This window comes from Mixophyes fleayi, chromosome 1 (genome assembly GCF_038048845.1).
Source record: "Mixophyes fleayi isolate aMixFle1 chromosome 1, aMixFle1.hap1, whole genome shotgun sequence".
NCBI lineage: Eukaryota > Metazoa > Chordata > Amphibia > Anura > Limnodynastidae > Mixophyes > Mixophyes fleayi.
This window is the reverse complement of record NC_134402.1, coordinates 183,655,587-183,677,608: the sequence shown is the minus strand read 5'-3', so window position 1 is coordinate 183,677,608 and position 22,022 is coordinate 183,655,587. Positions and strand designations below refer to the sequence as shown.

General features: G+C 40.0%; 1 protein-coding gene and 1 pseudogene across 1 annotated transcript in view; one reads left to right on the top strand and one right to left on the bottom strand.

Annotated features, from left to right (window-relative positions):
- The window catches only part of LOC142145880 (uncharacterized), a 110,711-nt gene that overhangs the window by 70,952 nt on the left and 17,737 nt on the right, over positions 1-22,022 (bottom strand). The window contains exons 4-5 of the mRNA XM_075204606.1: positions 7,120-7,263; positions 2,661-2,811 (exon numbers count right to left, since the gene is read on the bottom strand). Coding sequence (XP_075060707.1) covers positions 2,661-2,811; positions 7,120-7,263 — 295 coding nt within the window. The remainder of the gene's footprint in view (positions 1-2,660; positions 2,812-7,119; positions 7,264-22,022) is intronic.
- Positions 14,509-14,627, top strand: LOC142136176 (5S ribosomal RNA; annotated as a pseudogene).

The window sequence follows — 22,022 nt, the reverse complement described above, 5'->3', positions numbered from 1 at the left end:
ATTAAGGGAGTACTTCCAATATCCTCGTCCAGGTACTGGACCACTTGGCATCACTTTGGTAGATTTGGGGACATACACAGAACCTCCTTTGCAGGATGGGTTAGTTGAGGCCTGAATCACTCCTCTCCCTCTTGATCCGGTGCACCCCGATCACTGCGATAGTCTATCTGGACAATTGGCACCGCTCACTGGGGAAGTAATTTCTCCTCTTCCCGATATTTTCAGTTGGGTGGAATCCCTGAAAACCGAACTCTTTAGGCTCAGTAGTGAGGGAGCTCTATTAACATGCATCTGCCATATTTTTTTTGAATCAATGAAATAAAATGTAGATTTTTTTTTTTTCCCACAACTAGTGTGCATCTCAGAGCACCCCTACAAAAAGAGTATTTTTTCTCTCCTTTTTTTTCTTGTGTTGCACTTCCCACAACAATAATTATATATAGGATTACTGTGAATATATATATATATATATATATATATATATATATATATATATATATAAAATTGCCAAATGAGCAGTACTGGGTTTGTTCACATTTGATACTATGACACGTTCTGTGCAGATGTTCAAAACCATTTTCAAAGAAATTCAGTCTGAAACCCTCAATTTCAACCATAAAGTATTTAAAGGGAAAAAATGCGACGGTTTAGAATTAGTCTTCAAAGACCCCAGACTTGAATATTACTGAAAATCTTTGGGGATATCTCAAACATGCAGTGTATACAATAAGAGAAAATAATATATCTCAGCAAAAAGACAAAAAGAAATCTTCATGGAAGAGTGACAAAAAAATGATAAAGCAAAACTAGAAAACTTTTAGCTGGCCATAAGAAGGCAAAAAATGGGGGGGCATAGGGAAAGACAAACAAGAGGCAAAATAGCAGATAACAATCACTCAAAGTCCATTTCCAGCACAGACAGTAATTGTAAAGGTATAAAAGAACAGTTAAATAAATCTTAGACTTATAGGTACAAGCAATAGGGTGCATCAGACTGATAACAAAGTTGTCAGTTCTGCCAAATGAGAGATTACGGAGTACTGGATAACAGGATACCCAAGCTTCAGCACATGCCCCATTCAGTATTAGTTTTTAATCTCTTAGATTCTACAAATAAATAATAATTGTGCATAAATATGTCATATTTATTTGCTAAAACCTTAGCTAACTTTAAGTCATTACAGCTCTTAAATACGCGGATCAGGTGGTGTTTATGTCAATAGACAAGTTTCTGATGATACTACACACGGAATACATATTGCCAATAAACAGATGCTTCCAACTCTTATTGTGGCTCTAGATACTCTTTGATAGACTGGGTTGGCCCTAAAGGCGAAAAACACTGCCAGCTATGGGCTGCTTTTTATCATAATCCATAAGCTTCTGTCCCCGTTAATGGATTTCAATCTTTGCCTTTCTGAATACATGGTACACGGTAAAGCTACTCTGTCTCCCCTAAGTTTTGGTTAATGATGGAGCCTCTGACTTCTAGACTGTCAGAATCCTGATGTATGAATTAAAAAAGTTGGCTCCTCAGAAAATATCATTTATTTGCGGATGATAGTTTATTGTCCATCACCAATCCTCACATTTCTCTCCCGAACAGTCTATGAGAACGGCAACTGTTTGGTCGATTATCTAATTAGAATATCAAAATAAATAAATATGAAATTTTAGATCTCAATCTGCCTCCCAATATTCTACAAAACTTGAAAAATAATATCTAAATCAAACCTTGCTAAATGGAATAAAATATTAATATATTGGGTTAGTAGATTCACATCCCTAAAAATGTAACCACACCTCCTATACCTTTTTCAAACTTTGCCAATTTGAGTTATTTTAAAACTCTACAACAATTAACCTCTAAATTTATATGGTCAGAAAGCCCAGAATTCCAATGGACATTTTACTTAAACGAATTTAGGAGAGAGGACTGGGAGCTGGTAGCTATTAACTTTATTAAATACTATCGAGCTATTCACATAACCCAATTTATCCTACTGCAATCTCAAAAACCTTCATCTGTGTTAAGATGAGAGACAATGCACACAAAATATACCATAGCTGTTACCTTGACCCTAAAACATTACATTATTTTCCAGATAATTTTCTGCTTTGTAGGAGATTCTAATACACTAATTTGTGTTTGGACTGACCTGAATTAGCCTCTTCATGAAGTATATGTTTGTCTGATTCTTTTTCTTACTTGATATTACGAATCGAACTAAACACAAAATACTGATAACCCAAATCTTGTGTGCCATGAAAAATACAGAACAACTCTCTCTGCCATCTATTATTAATAGAGTAAGGCTAGTGTATCATATGGAATACATACCTAGCATCATCCACAACACCCTCAATACATCTTCAAGAATAAATTAGACCTCTATACATAATATGTGCCTCCTTCATGACTCCCATCTTGTCTCTTTCCCCCTCTACCTTTGTTTTTTTCTAGCCCCATCTATCCCATGCGTGATAAAAACTAATAAAACAACCACAAAAAAAAGAAATCTGTCATGTTTATATTTGTACCCTGCAGAGGGTGTGTTAATAACTTTTTTCACTTAGACTCAGTGAATTTGACCCTGAATGTCCACATTTTGCAGCCATACATAAACCAAGAGAAAAAAAAAAAATCAACATTATCCTACCTGGTGAAATGGCCTTGGACGGGAGGTACACTGGTCCTGAGGTTTTAACAGTTTTTGTGGCTACAAAACTTGCATATACTGAAGCAATCGGAAGACATTGTCTTGGTGTTTTCACAGGTTTACATTGCCTATCATATTCATAAACATATATCTGTAGAATACATAAATATCAGTTTCAGATAGGATCTTAGCATTGGAAATGTTAAAATAAATGTCTATTTTTGCTGTATATCTACAAGAATTATCCACATAAAAATATGTAACAGAGTACTTTACAAATAGTAAATCTCACACGCATAGTGAATAAACTGTTTCTATTTTTGTGGTTTTGTACACTCATGGGGCACATGCAGAGTTGGACGTACATTTAATTTCTTGTGTAAAAAGAAGATTTATGTACTTCTGTTAAAGCTTTCTCTGAATCCATCTAGGGGACACTGCTATCATGGGGTTTGTTGTATGAGGGCGCATGGAATTGGCACTTAAATAGTTAACAACTAAACTCGCTGCTGACTCCTCCCCTCTGCAACTCCTACAAGTCACAGTATAATACTAAAGTCCCAAGAAAAAGAGCCAAACAACCAAGACCACACAGCAGAAAAGCGGGAACACAGAGAAAGAAAAAAATCTTCTTTTCTCAATCATCCAATCTGGGGGACCCTGCTACCATGGGGACCTTCCAAAGCAGCCTCCTAAGGAAGTAACCGCTCTGATAGCCCAGCCTGCAAAACACTGCGGCCACAACCAGACGCAAAAAACATTAAACTGGTACAATATGGTAAATGTATGCACAGAGGACCAAGTGTCCACCTGGCAAAGCTGATCCGCAGAAGCACCATGACTCGCAGCCCAAGAGGCCCACACCGAACGAGTGGAGTGAGCAGTGGGTCTGACTGGCACATGTCGGTTTAAACTCACATAAGGATGTTTTATCATAGACTTAATCCAACGAGGAATAATTTGCTTGATGGCCGGCCATCTCCTTTTTTTTGGAAGTCATATAGGACAAAAAGAGCATTCGTCTTTCTACAAGACAAATTCCTATCCACATAGATTCAGAGCCCTAACTACATACAAGGAAACTGAGGAGGAAGTTCCCACTAAGGACGCCCCTTCCCTAAAGGCCAGAACCACAATTTCTTGATTTATGTGGAAACCGAAGACCACCGTCCGGAGGACTGCCCTATCTTCTTTGAACACCAGGTACAGTGTACTGCATGACAAGGCTCCAAGCTCTGACACCCTGCGTGCCAACGATAGGCCAGCAGAAAACCCACCTTCCACTTCAAAAGACGTAGTTCTGCGGAACCAAGAGGTTCAAAGAGAGGTTTTTTTCAAAACATTAAGAACCAGATTGAGGTCTCAGGGATCCAAAGGGCAGAATGTAAGGAAGTTGAGCTCTCAACACCCCTTTAAGAAAAGTACGAACATCTGGTAGAGTAGCGAGCCATCTGTGAAATAACACAGAGAGAGCAGATACCTGAACCTTCAGGGAACTTATTCTAAGTCCTGCTTCCAAACCGGTTAGCAGGAAAGCAAAAAAATAAAAGCCTGAAAGATTCTGCTCTGATCGAGGGACACTCACATCAGCTTATATAAGTTCATCAAAACCTGTGATAGATGAACTGAAGCTGGCTTATGCACCCACATCAACATCTCCACTACTCTGTGAGAAAATCCCTTGGATCGCCAGAGACCAACCTCAACAGCCACGCCATTAAACCAGTCTAAGTAGATCCGGGTAATGAAACGGTCCCTGCCTGAGCAGGTCTGTACAAAGCGGAAGGTCCGTCCGCCATTTGGAGGATGTTGGCATACCAAACTAGCCTGGGCCAATTCGATGCCACTAGAATGACTGGAAGTCCTCCCAGATTAGCTCGCCTGAGTACCCTTTGAATCACTGGGATTGTCCAAGTAAGGAATAATGTTTACACCCATGTTCCTCAGGAGTGCGGCCATGAACGCCATTGTTTTTGTAAAAACTCGGCAGTAGACAGTCCAAAAACCAGGGCCCTGAATTGAAAATGAGCACTTCCCACCTTAAACCGAAGGAGGGGTTGGTGTACCTCCCAGATGGGAACATGTAGATAAGCGTCCCTGATATCTATGGACGCCAAAAATACCAAAGAATCCAATCCATTGATCACAAAAGTGGACCGATTCCATCCAGAATCCGTCCACTCTAAGATACTGATTTAGGCCCTTCATATTTAGTATTGGAAGAAATTATCCGTCCGGTCTGAGAACCAAGAAAAGATTTGAGTAAAATCCCCTGCCCCTTTGAGACTCTGGAACATTGCATATAACACCTGCTGAGAGAAGGGAAGCATCGCCTGCCTTTTTTCCCCGATATTCCGGTAAAGAGGTGGCAAAGAATCGATGAGGAACGAGACCTGCCAAATCTATGATGTACCCTTCGGGTCTTAATCCCCAGGATCCTAGACAGTAGAAGGCGACCCCCACTGCTGCGAGTAACGGGGGAGTCCCGTCATGCCAACGGATTATCCACGCTCTTGGAGATTAGACGTCGTTTGGAATGAGAGCCTCTGTCTCTGTGGGTGTGTTCCCTGGATGCCAGAGGTCTGCCTCTATTTGATGGATTTCCCCTGGAAGGCGGGATCCCACGAAAGGACTGCCAAAATGAACCAAATCTCAGAGTCCGCACTCTTGGAACATTCCACTACTCTGTGAGAGAATCGCTTAGATCGCCAGAGACCGACCTCAACAGCCACGCCATTAAACCAGTCGAAGTAAGTCCGGGTAATGAAACGGGGTACACTTTGCAGGTGCTGAACTGGGCACCTACAAAGTGGTCTGGCAGGACCGGTTTTGCTACCGGAGTGTCCATCCTGGGTACCTGTTCCCAGTGTGCAGACTCCTGTTCCTGCAGTGGATACAAGTTAGCAAACCTATGAGAAATACAAAAACTCTGATCCAGTTGATTCCAAGACGCATCTGCAATGTCTAAGTTCTGCTGAAGGAGGAACAACGACTGCTAAGGCGCATGGTGTGTAAAAGTCGCCAACGCTCTGCTGATTCCATAGCTCAAGATTTCCAAAATTCCACTGGGATTAAAGTAAGCACAATAACTGTGCAGCGGGAGTTTAATGAAATGGGTTTCCATGGCCAAGCAGCTGCATGCAAGCCTCACATCACCAAGACCAATGCCAAGCGTCAGATGAAGTGGTGTAAAGCACACCAGCACTGGAATAAGGAGCAGTGGAAACGCGTTCTGTGGAGTGACGAATCACGCTTCTCTGTTTGGTAGTCAGATGGGTAATTCTGGGTCTGGCGGATGACGGGATAACGTTACCTGCCTGACTGCATTATGCAAACTGTGAAGTTTGGTGGAGAAGGGATAATGGTTTGGGGCTGTTATTCAGGGTTTGGGCTAGGCCCCTTATCTCCAGTGAATCTTTATGCTTCAGCATACCAAGTCATTTTGGACAATGCAATGATTCCAACTTTGTGGCAACAGTTTGGGGAAGGTCCTTTTCTATTCAAATAAGACTGTGCCCCAGTGCACAAAGCAAGGACTGCAAAGACATGGTTTGATGAGATCGGTGTGGAAGGACTTGACTGGCCCGCACACAGCCCTGACCTAAACTCCATCGAACACCTTTGGAATTAACTGGAACAAAGATTGCGAGCCAGAAATTCTCGTCCAACATCAGTGAATAACCTCATAAATGCTCTACAGAATGAAAGGGCACAAATTCCCACAGAAACACTCCAACATCTTGGGAAAGCCTTCCAAAAAGAGTGGAAGCTGTTATTGCAACAAAAGGGAGACCAACTCCATATTAAAGTATATGTATTTGAATACAATGTCATTACAGTCCCTGTTGGTGTAATGGTCAAGCGTCCGAATACTTTTGTCCATATAGTGTATAAATCTATATATCTATAACTTGGTGTTATTTTATTTGCAATTTATGTATTACTATGTTTTTCTTCTGGTTAAAATCATGACTTGCACTACCTTGTTGGTGGCAGATGTTTCAAGCTCACGCTCTGTTCCAAAAAGTCATATACTGACCCGTAGTCAGGCAATACAATAAATATACACATATAAAAAGCAACAACAATTTCAATGCATGCAAGTCAGCTTGACCCTCATTGTCCTATTTCAGGATATACTTGAAAGCAAGAGGTGACTCTCAATACATTTCTTGCTGGCAAAATAGTTTAAAAATAAATATTTTTGGCCCTATACAATTAGGCACTGATTTCATTATTCCAGTGAGCACTTGGGAAGCATGTAAAATACAAAATAGATATAGGGAATTCACGGTGCAGTACAAACACAGGCATGCAAGCACTTCTAAGTTAACATCTCAGGGTGTATTTGCCGCAAAATGTTTCTCATTGTTTACCATGTTCAGTTGAAAATCTGTATTTTGCATCTGAAAGAAAGAGGACTGTTACATAGATTGTTTCTATTACTGCTAGATCATACCAAGGAATTTGCAACCTGCTCATCAAACGGGTCATTCCATAATGGTGCCTTTTTTGATACATGACTGTCAAAATTTGGGGTTGGATCCAAAGCTACTTTCATTCCAGAACTTGTGTTGATTTTCTTAACTTTGCCACACAGCACCTGGTTAAACATTAGATATTACATTAGCATGTATAATACATATTAAAATACAAATTACTTAACTGTGCATAAACAAATGCTTAGTACTGCAACTAAAATAAACAAAAATACATCAAATACATATTTATCGAACTGCCATAGTAGAAAGTGCTGTTTAATATCAACAGTTGGTGGCCAAAATGTGGTTTAACTAAAGTTCTCTAGACCCTTGATGCCATCTGTGACCTGGCCTCCAACTCCAATGATCCAGCTTTTTTTTTTTTTAGACCACCTGCACCAGTGCCCATCATTATAATGTCCACCAGCATATACTGTGTACTTTTGATAAACCCCAGCTGACTACAGGAAGAGATCATTTTTTATTCTCATAGCCTAATCCATTAATAATCACACAAAGTGATCTCAATGAAAGTGCAGTGTACGGTGACACAAACCTCCCTCATCACTAAGGTTTAGCTGCAGGGGATAAATACTCTGTATTTAATAAGACTTCTAACAGTACTCCCACTTCACCATCTAGTGTTAAAGCAAGATTTTACATGGTCTAAAGCTGGGTACACACTACAGGTTTTTCACCCAATTATCGTGCCAAACGACTGTTAGGTACACACTATTGCATTAGTGTGTGCGCTCCTACGATCATGTTTTATTATAAAAAGGCACATCGTATCATTTAATTTGATTTTATAAATGAACCGAAAATAACCATCAACGATGGAACAATGTCAGCCAAATGTGGAAGTGTGTATGCACTCACAACCAGCAGTGTAGGCATATCTCTATAGTGTGCAGAGTTAGGATCTTTTCAACAGATGGTTATGAGAGAGATATTTAAAGTGACCATACACTCAAATACTGTCAATCAATTAGGTTGTTGCAGACCCAATTGCCCGTAAATTACTGCAAGGATGAGCAGCGATCAAATGTTGATTGTAATAAGTAAAAAATGGGGCCACATGCATGGCCAAATTAGAAATGGTTCAGGCCACTTAAATTACTGGATTAATCTGACGTGCATTTGAACCTTAGATGTCGTTTACTTTTTACTCAAACCAAAAAATGTCAACACGGTACTCCTTGCAGAAATAACATTATATATGTAGGGTGACCTTGTTGTTGGGGGTGTTTCAATTTGTTAAAAAAAAGTATTACATAGGGTTCACACCCACAGAACGCATGTAAATAGATCTGACATTGTTTCTAATGTTACCATACCCACTAATCATTTTATTAGTGCTATTTAAATTTTTCAAAACAATTTACAGTGGACAAAGGCATTTGCAGATGAAGAAAGAGCTTCTTAACTGTAAGTCATTATTTTTTATTATTATGAAGAAAGTAGTATAGTTTAACAAACCATTCCTTTATAATTTTCAATTATTAGTTGCTAGTAACTAACAAAACTTTGAATATTTTTGTTTTATAAGCCTCGCATGCCCTCACCTCATTTCAGCCTTACACACAGAAATTACCAGTAATTCCACTATGAAATGTTTAGAATGGGGTTCTTGGATTTACTTTTACAGATGAAACATGAGGAAAGATCTGGGAAGAGGAGGAATGAAACTTCATATGCATTAACCCAAAGAGAGACTACAATATGTATTATATATAGGTTGTATCGGAAAACAGTGTATTTAGAACACCTCTTTTCCTCCACTTTTTCCCTACTCTACTTTTAGTGATGTTAGGTGGCTGACACATTTTTTGCCATGTTTGGTGGTACGGTCCTATGCAGTCAAATTCTGGAGTGGGTTAGGTACGAATTCCAGGTGGTGGAAATGCTGACACATCCATGCTGCCTTCGTGGTTAAAATGTAGATATTGCTATTTTCGACAGTAGCAATTCCCCTAGATGGTTTGAGTCTGCAAAGAAAATGCGGACCCCTTTCCTAGCGGTACCCAACCCAGTGCTGAAAGCACTAGGGCTCTTCCCACACCCCTGGGCAGTGAGTATGGGGTAATAAAAGTTACATTATTAATAAATACACCATTTTGTGTTGTGCACTACTGTTCCCAGCAAGCTAAGGCTGCCATTTACAGTTTTGGCATGCTGTTGTTTGTAGTACTGGCATTCAGGGCCCACTGTGAACTGCAGTAACCCAACACAAAATGTAATTAAACCACACAGCTCGTTGTCACCATGAAATTTAGTGAGAGATAAACAATCCCAGTAATACTTACAAACATCTGTTCTTCCTCTGTAAACAATCTAATTGAGTAAGCTTTAAAGGATCCAATCTTGAGCTTTAAACTCAGAAAGAAAAACATATAAAAAAAATATTCTTTTCTTGATGCTTGAAAAATCATAATATTGATCTGGAACATGCTTGGCAAAAAAATTACCCATACAGAAGATGCAGACTTTGTTCCTGTAGGCAGAAACTCCTTGCGCACAATCAAAAACTGACAGTCGCTAGGTCTGTTTATAACCTGAAAATTTATTTCTCATGCGGTCAGTGAGAAGGCCCCTGCTTAGAAATAGAGATATCATCTGTCAGTATTTCATTACTTGGCAGCAGCTTCTAAATAATGAAGCTAGTATGCATCGCCTTATAGAAATGGAAATAAGGAACTGCGCTCAACCCCAACCCGGCAAGAGCAGCAATACTCAGGAATCCCTTCCTGTGAAAATACCAAATACAAAGACCAATGTATCGCGCTCAATTACCTAAGGTACACTGATAGTTGAATGTGAGAAAAAGGGGGGGAGGAATGTTATTAATAAATATGACGATCTAATGTGATACAATAGTGCAAGAACTATACCTACTTGTATAACCAGGGATGAAAATATATATCATTAAAATTATATCATTAAAAAGTGCAAAATTAACTGAAGTGCACTAATCTGTGGTTAATTATGTAAATAACACGTTAATGGTATGTATCAATGGATATGATGTAATCATTACAATGGGCTTCCAGTTAGTGGATTTATTCAGTACATAGTCCTGCATTGGACTGAAAACAACAGACAAATAAAAAGAAAAGATTATTAAAAATTAAAACATCATAATGCTAATAGACCTCAATGAAAAGGGGTGTCACAAACAATCCTCAACACAAGAATAAAAAAGTCCATATGAACTTGTCCATATAAAATACTCGATATCCCAATAAACGAATAGTGGCAAAGGCCCCTATTAAAAGAAATACTGCAATTGAATTATTCCACTCTACTAGCGGCGATTCCAGTCAGGGTATAGATATACAGTCTTGTACCGGATTCCCAGTATGTTATCCAGGACGGGTCGCAATGTGAACGAGGCGGTGGCTAGCGGTGGAGCTCGTATCCTTCAATGTCAGCTGGTTCCTAGCAGAAGCGGTACACGGAAGAAGCGCGAAGATGGCGTGCGTTCCACAGTGGACCGCAAACCGGAAATCCTGTGTAATTAGGCGGAAGTGGGTGTGTCCCAACGCGTTTCATCTGCAGAGCAGATTTCCTCAGGGGTTGTAGAGTAACGACTTGTCGTAATGCTATTTATAGTGGATTCCTCAGATTGAATAATTGCCCAGTACAATATTCATATGAGTCCCTAGATGATTGTTAAGTACCTAAATGGTTATTTGCTGATCATAATGTGACAATATATTCATAACATCATAAGGGGTTATATATAACACACAAATACCATAACAAAATGGCTAATATTAAGTATCAAAAAGGTAAGTAGGTGGACAGGAAAAACACATACATTGATATTAACCAATTAATACTCAAATATTCAGTGATCAGAAGAGCACATACACTAATAATGACCAGTTAAAAGACTCAAATGATGGATGGTCAATTTAATAAATGTTCATATAGTCTGACATGACTGGTATATACACCATACCCATACAATCAATAATGACCTGAGTCACTAATCTGGCTATGCCTTAAAAAGAGCTCACGGCTGATAGAAAAGGTCCTGAAATCAATTACAATTATATGATTATAGAGACATTCTAATGTATTAAAAACACTATAACTATGGAGATATAAACAGGAACTCTAAATCCCAGAAATTGAGGAGTAAAAACGGTGACATATTACTGATTATGTACAATATATGGACCATTAAATCATGGCATGTCAAAGATGGCATGTCCTGCCGCTAAAATCACCGTATTGGGATTGATCTACAACATGTCTACTACTGTACTGGATATTCAAAAAGACCAAACCTCCTAAGAAATTACACACTAAAGATCAGACACAATCCAAAGTAGATACTGACACTAACAACACCAGAAATAATCTATACAAGATTACTGCCTATAAATTACCGTATAAGAAAATGGGAATGACTTACCAGCAATACATGGCGTTTATACATAAAAAATCAGCTAAAATCCGGTCTTCCCATACTACATTGACCCCTGATATTACTGTATGTTCAGGTTCTGAATCAATTTCCTTTTCTGTGCATGACGATCTCAGCCTCAATTATGACAACTTTGCTATCCAATCCTTTGAAAAAGGTTGGAAACACCAGACTCCTAAGAAATGCACATCGATAGCTGGTGACATTCCCCATAATCAGGACACTCCGCCCCTAGGATCTGATGGTCCTTTTTTCAATAATAAGGACAACACACTATACTCCACACCAATAGTAGTTCTGGATAATTCAGATTCTAATACAGGCCCGATTCAGCAAGATACCTTCTCACAAATAGGCCATTTTTTAGGACTGGGTCCGAAATTCATGAGCACACACTTAAGACCCAGCCAATCTCAATCGACAAAAAGAAAACTAAACACTTCAGAGGAGGTAGGAGAGGAGGTCAAAAAAACAAAAAAACAATAGGAACAACTAATAGTCCTCTGAAACCCATAGGCATTTTTAATTTGAGCGATCACGTCCTTTCTAAACCAGAAATTAGTGTTTTAAATAAAGGCTTGAAATACGCCCCCACTAGGTCCCTTAATAATTTTGACACCTATAGGGATGTTCAGCGATTTATTAGGAAATTAACTCTTAAAAAATATTATGCCAAAACTCCACTGGAACGGAAAGTTACAATACCTGATGATACATATAAACATACCAATCTAAAACTGGAATCCAAATTTTACCCCCGACAACTAAAAGGTAATCTGATAGATGCCTTTGAGACTATGGTCCTGGCAGATATTGATGCCTTAGTTCCACACAAATACAACTATAAGAATGTCAATCTAACCCAACTGGAAATGCAGGCACTTAAACAATTACAGGACCTCAGGAATATCACTATTAAACCTGCTGATAAAGGTGGTGGTATAGTGCTCCTGAACACGAGTGACTACATCAAAGAGATCCACAGATTATTATCTGACTCATCCACTTATCAGCTTTTAGACACAAACCCAACCATGGATTTCTCTGATCAACTTAAAACTATTCTTAACCAAGGTAGAGATTTGGGAATATTATCTAACAATGAATACAATTACATTCACAATTCTCACCCTATTATTCCCGTTATATATTATCTCCCCAAAATTCACAAAAACATCAAACAACCACCGGGGAGACCGATTATTTCTGGCATTGGGTCCATAACAGCAAATCTTTCACATTATTTGGATATTTATTTACAACCATATGTCAAGGCTCAAAAAGCCTATTTGAAAGACACTACACACGTTCTACAGATTTTGCAAGAACTTACCTGGAATCCCAAATATTGGTTGGTCACATGTGATGTGACCTCGCTCTATACTATAATTAGACACGATTTAGGTATTCAAAGTACACGTTACTTTTTAGAGCAAGACCCCACCTTGGATGCAAGCCAGATAGAATTCATATTGACGAATATTGAATTCATTCTTAGACATAACTATTTCTGGTTCCAAGATCAATTCTATCTACAAATACAAGGGACCGCAATGGGCACTATATTTGCCCCCAGCTATGCCAATCTCTACATGAGTTTTTGGGAAGACCATAACATCTGGTCTAATAATAGCTGGGAGGCAAGTCTAGTGCTCTGGAGAAGGTACATCGATGATGTCCTCATTGTATGGGATGGGCCGGAATCCTCACTTCTACAATTTCTGAACCATATTAATAACAACAACTATGGTTTACAATTCACCGCTAAGTATAGTCAATCCTCCATAGAATTTCTGGATCTAGAAATTTTTACACAGAATAATAGTATAGCCACTAAAACATATAGGAAACAAGTGGATGTAAACAGTTATATTCTATCATCAAGTCATCACCATCCACAGTGGCTTAAGAGCATTCCATTTAGTCAATTTTCAAGGATTAGACGCAATTGTACTAACATGCAGGATTACATTACTCAAGGCACTGAACTTAAGTCCTAATTTCAGGAGAAAGATTATAATAATCATATAATCGACACAGCATTCAATAAACTTCTAAATACTGACCGAAGCCAACTTTTAAAGTATCACTCATCAACACAAGCTGACTCTTCCGGCAAGGAAAGTACTGCCAACAATCATATTTACTTTGTTTCCAACTACTCTAGTGAAGCCCATCATTTAAAACACATTATTAACAAACATTGGCACATTGTACAGAAGGACGATATCCTAGGCCCCTTGATTCCAGCCAAACCCAAAGTAGTTTTCAGGAAAGCCCCGGATCTCAAGAAAGTACTAGTTAAGAATCATATCAAAAATAACATCATTCACACTAATTGGTTAATTAACAATGGACAAAAACCAGGTTTCTATCATTGTGGCAAGTGTATCAATTGTCGTACTACTCAACACAATAACACAAAAGGAATACCAGAGGTTTTTTTGGCACACGACAATAAGAAATACACGATCAAGGAGTTCATCACATGTATCACCAAGAACGTAATCTATCTCATACAGTGCCCATGTGGCAAGCAATATATCGGCCGAACTATCAGACCCCTAAAGGTTAGAATCGGTGAACATATTAGGAATGTCAAGAATGGTTTTGAAAAACACTATCTTTCTAACCATTTTAAGATCATGCATAACTGTGACCCTATAGGGCTTCAATTTTTAGGTATTAAGATTGTACATAACAACTGGCGAGGAGGAGATCCAATCAAAAACATCAATAGAGAAGAATCCAAATTGATCCTCTACCTCAATACTCTAACACCCCGAGGATTAAATATGGAGTTCGATGTCTCCTTATAAGATAGGATATACAGGCCAATCAGGAACATTTGTCTATATTGGCTGCCATATGGTGACATTTCAGTGGCAGTGTCCATGCCATATTGTCCCTTTGGGCTAAGTATCTCCATGCGAACTACGGTCATACCACTCTGGTGATGCCCAATCCCCACCGACCTTGGAAGCCAAGCAGAGTGGAGCTGGCCTAGTACCGGGATGGGTGACCTCCTGGGAATATCCAGTACAGTAGTAGACATGTTGTAGATCAATCCCAATACGGTGATTTTAGCGGCAGGACATGCCATCTTTGACGTGCCATGATTTAATGGTGCATATATTGTACATAATCAGTAATATGTCACCGTTTTTTACTCCTCAATTTCTGGGATTTAGAGTTCCTGTTTATATCTCCATAGTTATAGTGTTTTTAATACATTAGAATGTCTCTATAATCATATAATTGTAATTGATTTCAGGACCTTTTCTATCAGCCGTGAGCTCTTTTTAAGGGCATAGCCAGATTAGTGACTCAGGTCATTATTGATTGTATGGGTATGGTGTATATACCAGTCATGTCAGACTATATGAACATTTATTAAATTGACCATCCATCATTTGAGTCTTTTAACTGGTCATTATTAGTGTATGTGCTCTTCTGATCACTGAATATTTGAGTATTAATTGGTTAATATCAATGTATGTGTTTTTCCTGTCCACCTACTTACCTTTTTGATACTTAATATTAGCCATTTTGTTATGGTATTTGTGTGTTATATATAACCCATTATGATGTTATGAATATATTGTCACATTATGATCAGCAAATAACCATTTAGGTACTTAACAATCATCTAGGGACTCATATGAATATTGTACTGGGCAATTATTCAATCTGAGGAATCCACTATAAATAGCATTACGACAAGTCGTTACTCTACAACCCCTGAGGAAATCTGCTCTGCAGATGAAACGTGTTGGGACACACCCACTTCCGCCTAATTACACAGGACTTCCGGTTTGCGGTCCACTGTGGAACGCACGCCATCTTCGCGCTTCTTCCGTGTACCGCTTCTGCTAGGAACCAGCTGACATTGAAGGATACGAGCTCCACCGCTAGCCACCGCCTCGTTCACATTGCGACCCGTCCTGGATAACATACTGGGAATCCGGTACAAGACTGTATATCTATACCCCGACTGGAATCGCCGCGAGTAGAGTGGCATAATTCAATTGCAGTATTTCTTTTAATAGGGGCCTTTGCCACTATTCGTTTATTGGGATATCGACTATTTTATATGGACAAGTTCATATGGACTTTTTTATTCTTGTGTTGAGGATTGTTTGTGACAACCCTTTTCATTGAGGTCTATTAGCATTATGATGTTTTAATTTTTAATAATCTTTTCTTTTTATTTGTCTGTTGTTTTCAGTCCAATGCAGGACTATGTACTGAATAAATCCACTAACTGGAAGCCCATTGTAATGATTACATTATATCCATTGATACATACCATTAACGTGTTATTTACATAATTAACCACAGATTAGTGCACTTCAGTTAATTTTGCACTTTTTAATGATATAATTTTAATGATATATATTTTCATCCCTGGTTATACAAGTAGGTATAGTTCTTGCACTATTGTATCACATTAGATCGTCATATTTATTAATAACATTCCTCCCCCCCTTTTTCTCACATTCAACTATCAGTGTACCTTAGGTAATTGAGCGCGATACATTGGTCTTTGTATTTAGTATGCATCGCCTTACAGAGTTTTTTGTTTTGTCAAGCACGTTCCAGACGATTATTTGCGTTTTTTCAAGTTGCCAGAAAAGATTTTTTTTTACCACGATTGGAATAATTTTAATGTTTGTTTTCTTATGCATAGCAACGGACCCTTGCATTATTTTTATGGTTTAAAACTTGAGAAAGTCATGTCGTGTGATGACGTTGGACATGACATCACAGCACGAAAGTAAAAACTGGTAGTCGCGATGTAGCCGCGAATACCGGTACTAATTTGCTCAATAATATGTGTACAAGCCATTAATATACAATTTCATCAATAGTAGAGGCTCCTGTTTTACAGCATGTCATTATCACTAGTGGGAATTTGAAGAGAGTTGACAGACGAACATCTCACTTGTACCTTAGTGAGACTAGAGCGAGCAACAGCTCCCATCCTGAATATACAAAGTGCGGATATGTGATTTTGATCTGACGGAACATAAGAATACAACAGTGGTGACTTTTGTGATAGGGTTGCTTGAGGACAAGCTCTTTGTCTATTTTAGGATCCACCTCCTGCTTATAGACTGTGTGGACATACTTGTGGACATACTTGCCTTAGTATGTTAAGAAAGTGACATATGCACATACAAGTGTTCAGTGGAGTCTAGATAAACCCCTGACGCCGTGTCACTAACTACTGTTATTAGCCATATGAAATCCTAACCAGTGATGATAGATTGTATATGCATCCATCTCCAATTGTTTAGATAGATGGGTATATGTGATGGCGATTTAGTCTGATATCAAAACAGAGACTAAGTGAACAATAAAGGTATATAAAGAATAAAGGGAGGACTGTAATATGCGAGGTGACCATAAGTTAATACATATTAATTGCAATTTGAGAGGCAACATACCTATCTCCTTTCCCTCAAGACAAACCGGCTCTTACAATGGGTTATTTTTTTATTAACATTTTAATTAATTTTTCTGTATATTCTCACTTTATATACTAATACGTTATTTTTAATTATCAATTTTAATATTTTACCATTTTACTGCCTGGTAATATAATTTTAAAATGAGACAATATGGGCCATATTTATTTAGGCCCTGGCTCGCAATTACACACAGCTGCACGAGTCCCGTTACCAAAACACTGCAGATTTCCGTGCGCACCCCATAAGGTTGCAAAAGAAAATCCACGATGTTGCGGTAAAGTATTGTGACTTTACACGTGTAATCGCAGGAGCTGGACCTAATTGAATATGCCCTTAAAAGTTCATTTTTAATATATTAGTGACTGGAGTGCTCTCTGTTCTCCAACTCAGGTCTTTGTGTGATTGTAGTTCATATGTGTTGGAAAAGCACCCCCTCAATCTGAAACATGGTATAATGCCCTAATATTAATTAATGAGGAAAGTCCTTTTCCTGGTGCAAAATGATTTCTCTTTTTTCACTTGCATGGTTTAAAGTTTGCAAGATATGGAGAGTTCACAGACGAAGAACACAGATATTGGTGAGTATTACTGGGGTTGTTTATCTGCCAATACATTTTATTGTGTAGATGTATGCGAGTTATTTAAATTTTGTGTCATAGCACTACAGGTCACAGCGTGCCCTAGGTGTGTCACACAACAGGCTCTCAAGTTCTGTCACTTACCTCTTCACTGCCTTCCCAAGTTGTCCCTGCGGTCCTCAGGCTCTGCTGATTTCACACCTCTCTGTAAGATGCTGTCCAGTCTGTCTCCACTCCAGAGATCCCTCCAGAATCAGAGTATGGGCGTGGTCATCTTGGATTCGGTCACATGATTCCTCTCAATCAGGTGATAACAGCTTCCATTTCAAATTCCCTCCAAAACCAGTCCATTGGAGCTGCCATCTTGAATATATTCACATCACACATCTCAGCAACTCACAGAGTGCTGTTTCTTCCCAGCTGACTGCAGTCTCCAATCAGGAATCAACAACTATAAAAGGACTTCCTGGAGCCTTTACCTGTTTCCAGTGCAATGTTGTATTTCAGGTGCCAATCTGGTTACCAGCAGTCTTGCTATTAATCCAGCTCATACAGTGCAGTCTGCATTCCAGCTCCAGTTCTATTCCAGCACTCTGATTCCATCCATTCTGGTTCCATTCCATTTACTGCATTCTGGTTACAGTGATCCACTTCCAGCATTCTAGTTAGAGTCCGGTCCAGCAGTCCAGTTCTTGTTTGCTCTCCTCTGCTAGTGTAATCAACATATGCACCAGTCTATTCACTTCATGCAGAGGAACATTATTAGGCCACCCAGCTTTGTCCTTGTAGTCACCAGTCCAGCTCCAGTGACACAACCCAGTCTGGGTACAGACAGATCCTCGGGCATGGCAATGTGCCAGGGCATGCTGACATTTGTGGTTCCCCAAAGTCTCAGCATGCCCTGGCTGCCATGAGTAAACTGGTGCTTGTAGTACTAAGTGCACCAGCATGCCAAAACTTAATGGCAGTATGGCCTTTCTGGGACCTGTAGTGTACAAACACAAAATGCTGTCTTTAGTAATTAAATCACTTTTATTACCAAACACCCACCGCCCAGGGGTGTAGGAAGAGACCTAGTGCTTTCAGCACAGGGCTGGGTACCACTAGAGAAGGGACCCACATCCACGTTTCTTGGTTTTTTTTGCAGACCTCAACTCCCTAGGTAATCCAGCCCCGTGCTAACTAGACCTGGGGCTGGTTGTCATTATGGCAGGGGGAGCCCAAGCTGCTGGTTCCCCTGTTATAGTGCTACCAGCCCTGCTGCCTAAGCCTAGTGGCTGGTTGTAGTAAAATTAGGGGGACCCCGTGCTTTTTGTCCCCCTTATTTTGCAAGATCTGCTCTGGGTGGGGGGGGGGGGCTGTATTGTTGTAGTTTGTTTTTTTTAACCCATTGTGTGCCTGCAGGTTGCTATATTGCCATTGGCTGCCAGCACAAGTTTTGAGGTGTTTTGGGAGGGAGGGGTGGTGGTAGTTTTAACCTTTATTACTGTTTGGATTTATGTTTTAGAAGTGTTTGGTGCCAAAATTGCTTGTGTAATGTAGACTTTGTGACAGTTAACATTACTACTGCTGACAATCACAATGTCTACATTTTAACCATGTAGGCAGCATGGATGTGTTGACATTTTCGTGTCGACATTTCCACCGGCGGAAATATGACTACCACCATCTGGAGTAGTCTACCTGTCCTGTCCTGACATGTCTTTGCAGTTAACAATTATACCAGCTCCAGGAACATTTTTGTCTAATAACATTTGGCTATTTATTAACCCATTCTCACCTCCTTCACTCCCTTTCCCCCTCCACCTGCTCCCACCTCGCGCACCTCATTAATCTGTCCCTCTCCACCAGCATCTTCAAATCTTCTTTTAAACATGCTCTCGTCTCACCCATTCTAAAGAAACCCAATCTTGATCCCACCTCACTCTCTAACTACTGTCCCATTTCCCCTCTCTCCTTTGCCTCCAAAATACTTGAGAGGCTCGTCTGCAACCGTCTCACTACCTACCTTTCTAAACACTCCCTTCTTGATCCTCTCCAGTCTGGGTTCCACCTTGGCTAAAGGTACTAACGATCTCCTCTCGGCTAAAGCCAGGGGCCACTTCTCCATTCTGATTCTCCTTGAACTCTCAGCGGCCTTCAACCACCCCCTCCTGCTTCACACCCTCCAGTCCATTGGCCTCTCCGGCACTATCCTTTCGTGGTTCACCTCTTACCTTGCTGACTGTTCTTTCTGTTTCCGCCTCTCTCCCCCTCTTCCACCCTCCCAGTTGGGGTCTCACAAGGCTCTGTTCTTGGTCCCTTACTCTTTTCACTATACACCTCCTCCCTGGGTGAACTCATCAGCTCCTTCGGCCTCAAGTATCACCTTTATGCTGATGACACTCAACTCTACCTGATCTCTCTCCCTCCCTCCTCTCTAGGATGTCCGCATGCCTCTCTGCCATCTCCTCCTGGATGTCTTCTAGATTTCTCAAACTCAATCTTGCTAAAACCAAACTCATTGTCTTTCCTCCTTCTCGTACCTCCTCCCCCTCCAGCCTCTCTCTCACTGTCGACAATTCCTCTATCTCTCCTGTTCCCCAACTTCACTGCCTGGGTGTCATCCTCGACTCCTCTCTCTCTCCTTTGCCAAATCCTGCGGCTTCCAGTTATGCAACATCACACGTATTCGGCCCTTCCTCTCCCAGGATGCTACCAAGTCTCTCATCCACTCTCTGATTATTTCCCGCTTGGACTACTGCAACATTTTCCTTATTGGCCTCCCCCACTCCCATCTCGATTCTCTTCGAACTGTACTCAACACAGCAGCTAGGCTCATCTTCTCGATGCTCCACTTCTGTATCCCCCCTTTACCAAGCCCTCCACTGACTCCCCTTCCCCTACAGAATCCTTTTCAAGCTCCTCAACCTTACTTACAAGGCCAACTCCACTGCTCCCTTCATCTCCAACCTCATCTCTATACACACTCCCTCCTGCCCACTCAATCAGCCAATGATTGTCGCTCTCTCTTTCCCTCTTATTACCACTTCTCATGCACGTATCCAAGACTACTCCCGCGCTGCCCCCCTCCTTTGGAACAAGTTCCCTTGCTCTATATCAGAACATCCCCCACTCTGTCCAGTTTCAAACGCACATTAAAACCCCACCCTTCCATTCACCCGCTTAACTACCCACCTTGTCGGCTACCTCTCCCTCTTATCCCCTCTTCCCCCCTCCATGACTGTCTCCGTTTCAACCTTGTGTCTCTCAATATGTCTACCCCTCCCTTTAGATTGTACGCTCCTTTGAGCAGAGCTTTCTCTCCTCCTGTTTCCAACACTTGTAACTTTGCTCTCCAGCTACTCAGTCCACCTCCTCTTGGACCTTCTGCCCTCTTACTTCTCTCACTTTTCTCTGCAACGCTCAGGGGCTCCTAACCTGTATCCGCACCCCCCTTTTGGGCTCAGGTTAACAGCTGTTGCAATTTTTTCATCACCCTTTCTCTATAGCTGTGCTTTGAGCTTCCGGAGTTATAGTGCTTATGTTCTGTGTGTTTCATCTTGTACTGTGCCATTGTTTGTCTTTACGGACACTTTGTGGCTCCCTATAAATAAAAATTAGTAATAATAATAATAATAATAATAATAATAATAACAACCCATCAACTCTCATTTCTCTGTTGTACAGTACAGTTTTATAGTTATGTATACCTCCGTGTTCAAGCAGCTGTTACATCTATAAAAACATTGCAATGTATCTGATCGCACATTATAATAAAGCCTAGCACTATAATTTGCTCACATAAGGAACTATCGGTGCACAGTAAGGGCCATTATTAAGCAGCTAAAATGTAGGCTCAATGCATATAATTTTCATGTGCATACATAGGTGCACATTAGCAATAGAACAAAATGTAATTTTAAAGTCTTGTCTTCAACGACTTGTGGACAAACCTTAATTATCGACAATGTCCCTTTCTTTACACCAATAAATATGATCACTGAAGCCTCATTTCTGTCTAAAATTTCTTCAGACATTTAAGAAGTCTTTATTACAGTTTAAAGTTATTTTTGCTTTCATATCTCCACAGTGCATTTTCCTGTGTAAAGTGCTTAGATGGTGCAGAAGGTAATGTAGGCAAATTAAAACCAATCTCTTCATGTAAGAGGTTGCGGGTTAGTCGTCTTTTAAAACTTTCCTTGGACTAATCCTATAATCCTATAGACTAAAATAGCTAATGATAGTAAGGGGGGACATCAGAGCTGTCTTTATTTCCATTACAATATCTGTACATGTTAATGTCACAGATACATAAATTCACCTGAATGGAACAAATCATTTATTATAGATAAACTAAAAACAGCCTCTTGGTGTGACTGGTTTGGCAATCTCGCTTTCTACTAGCATAAAAA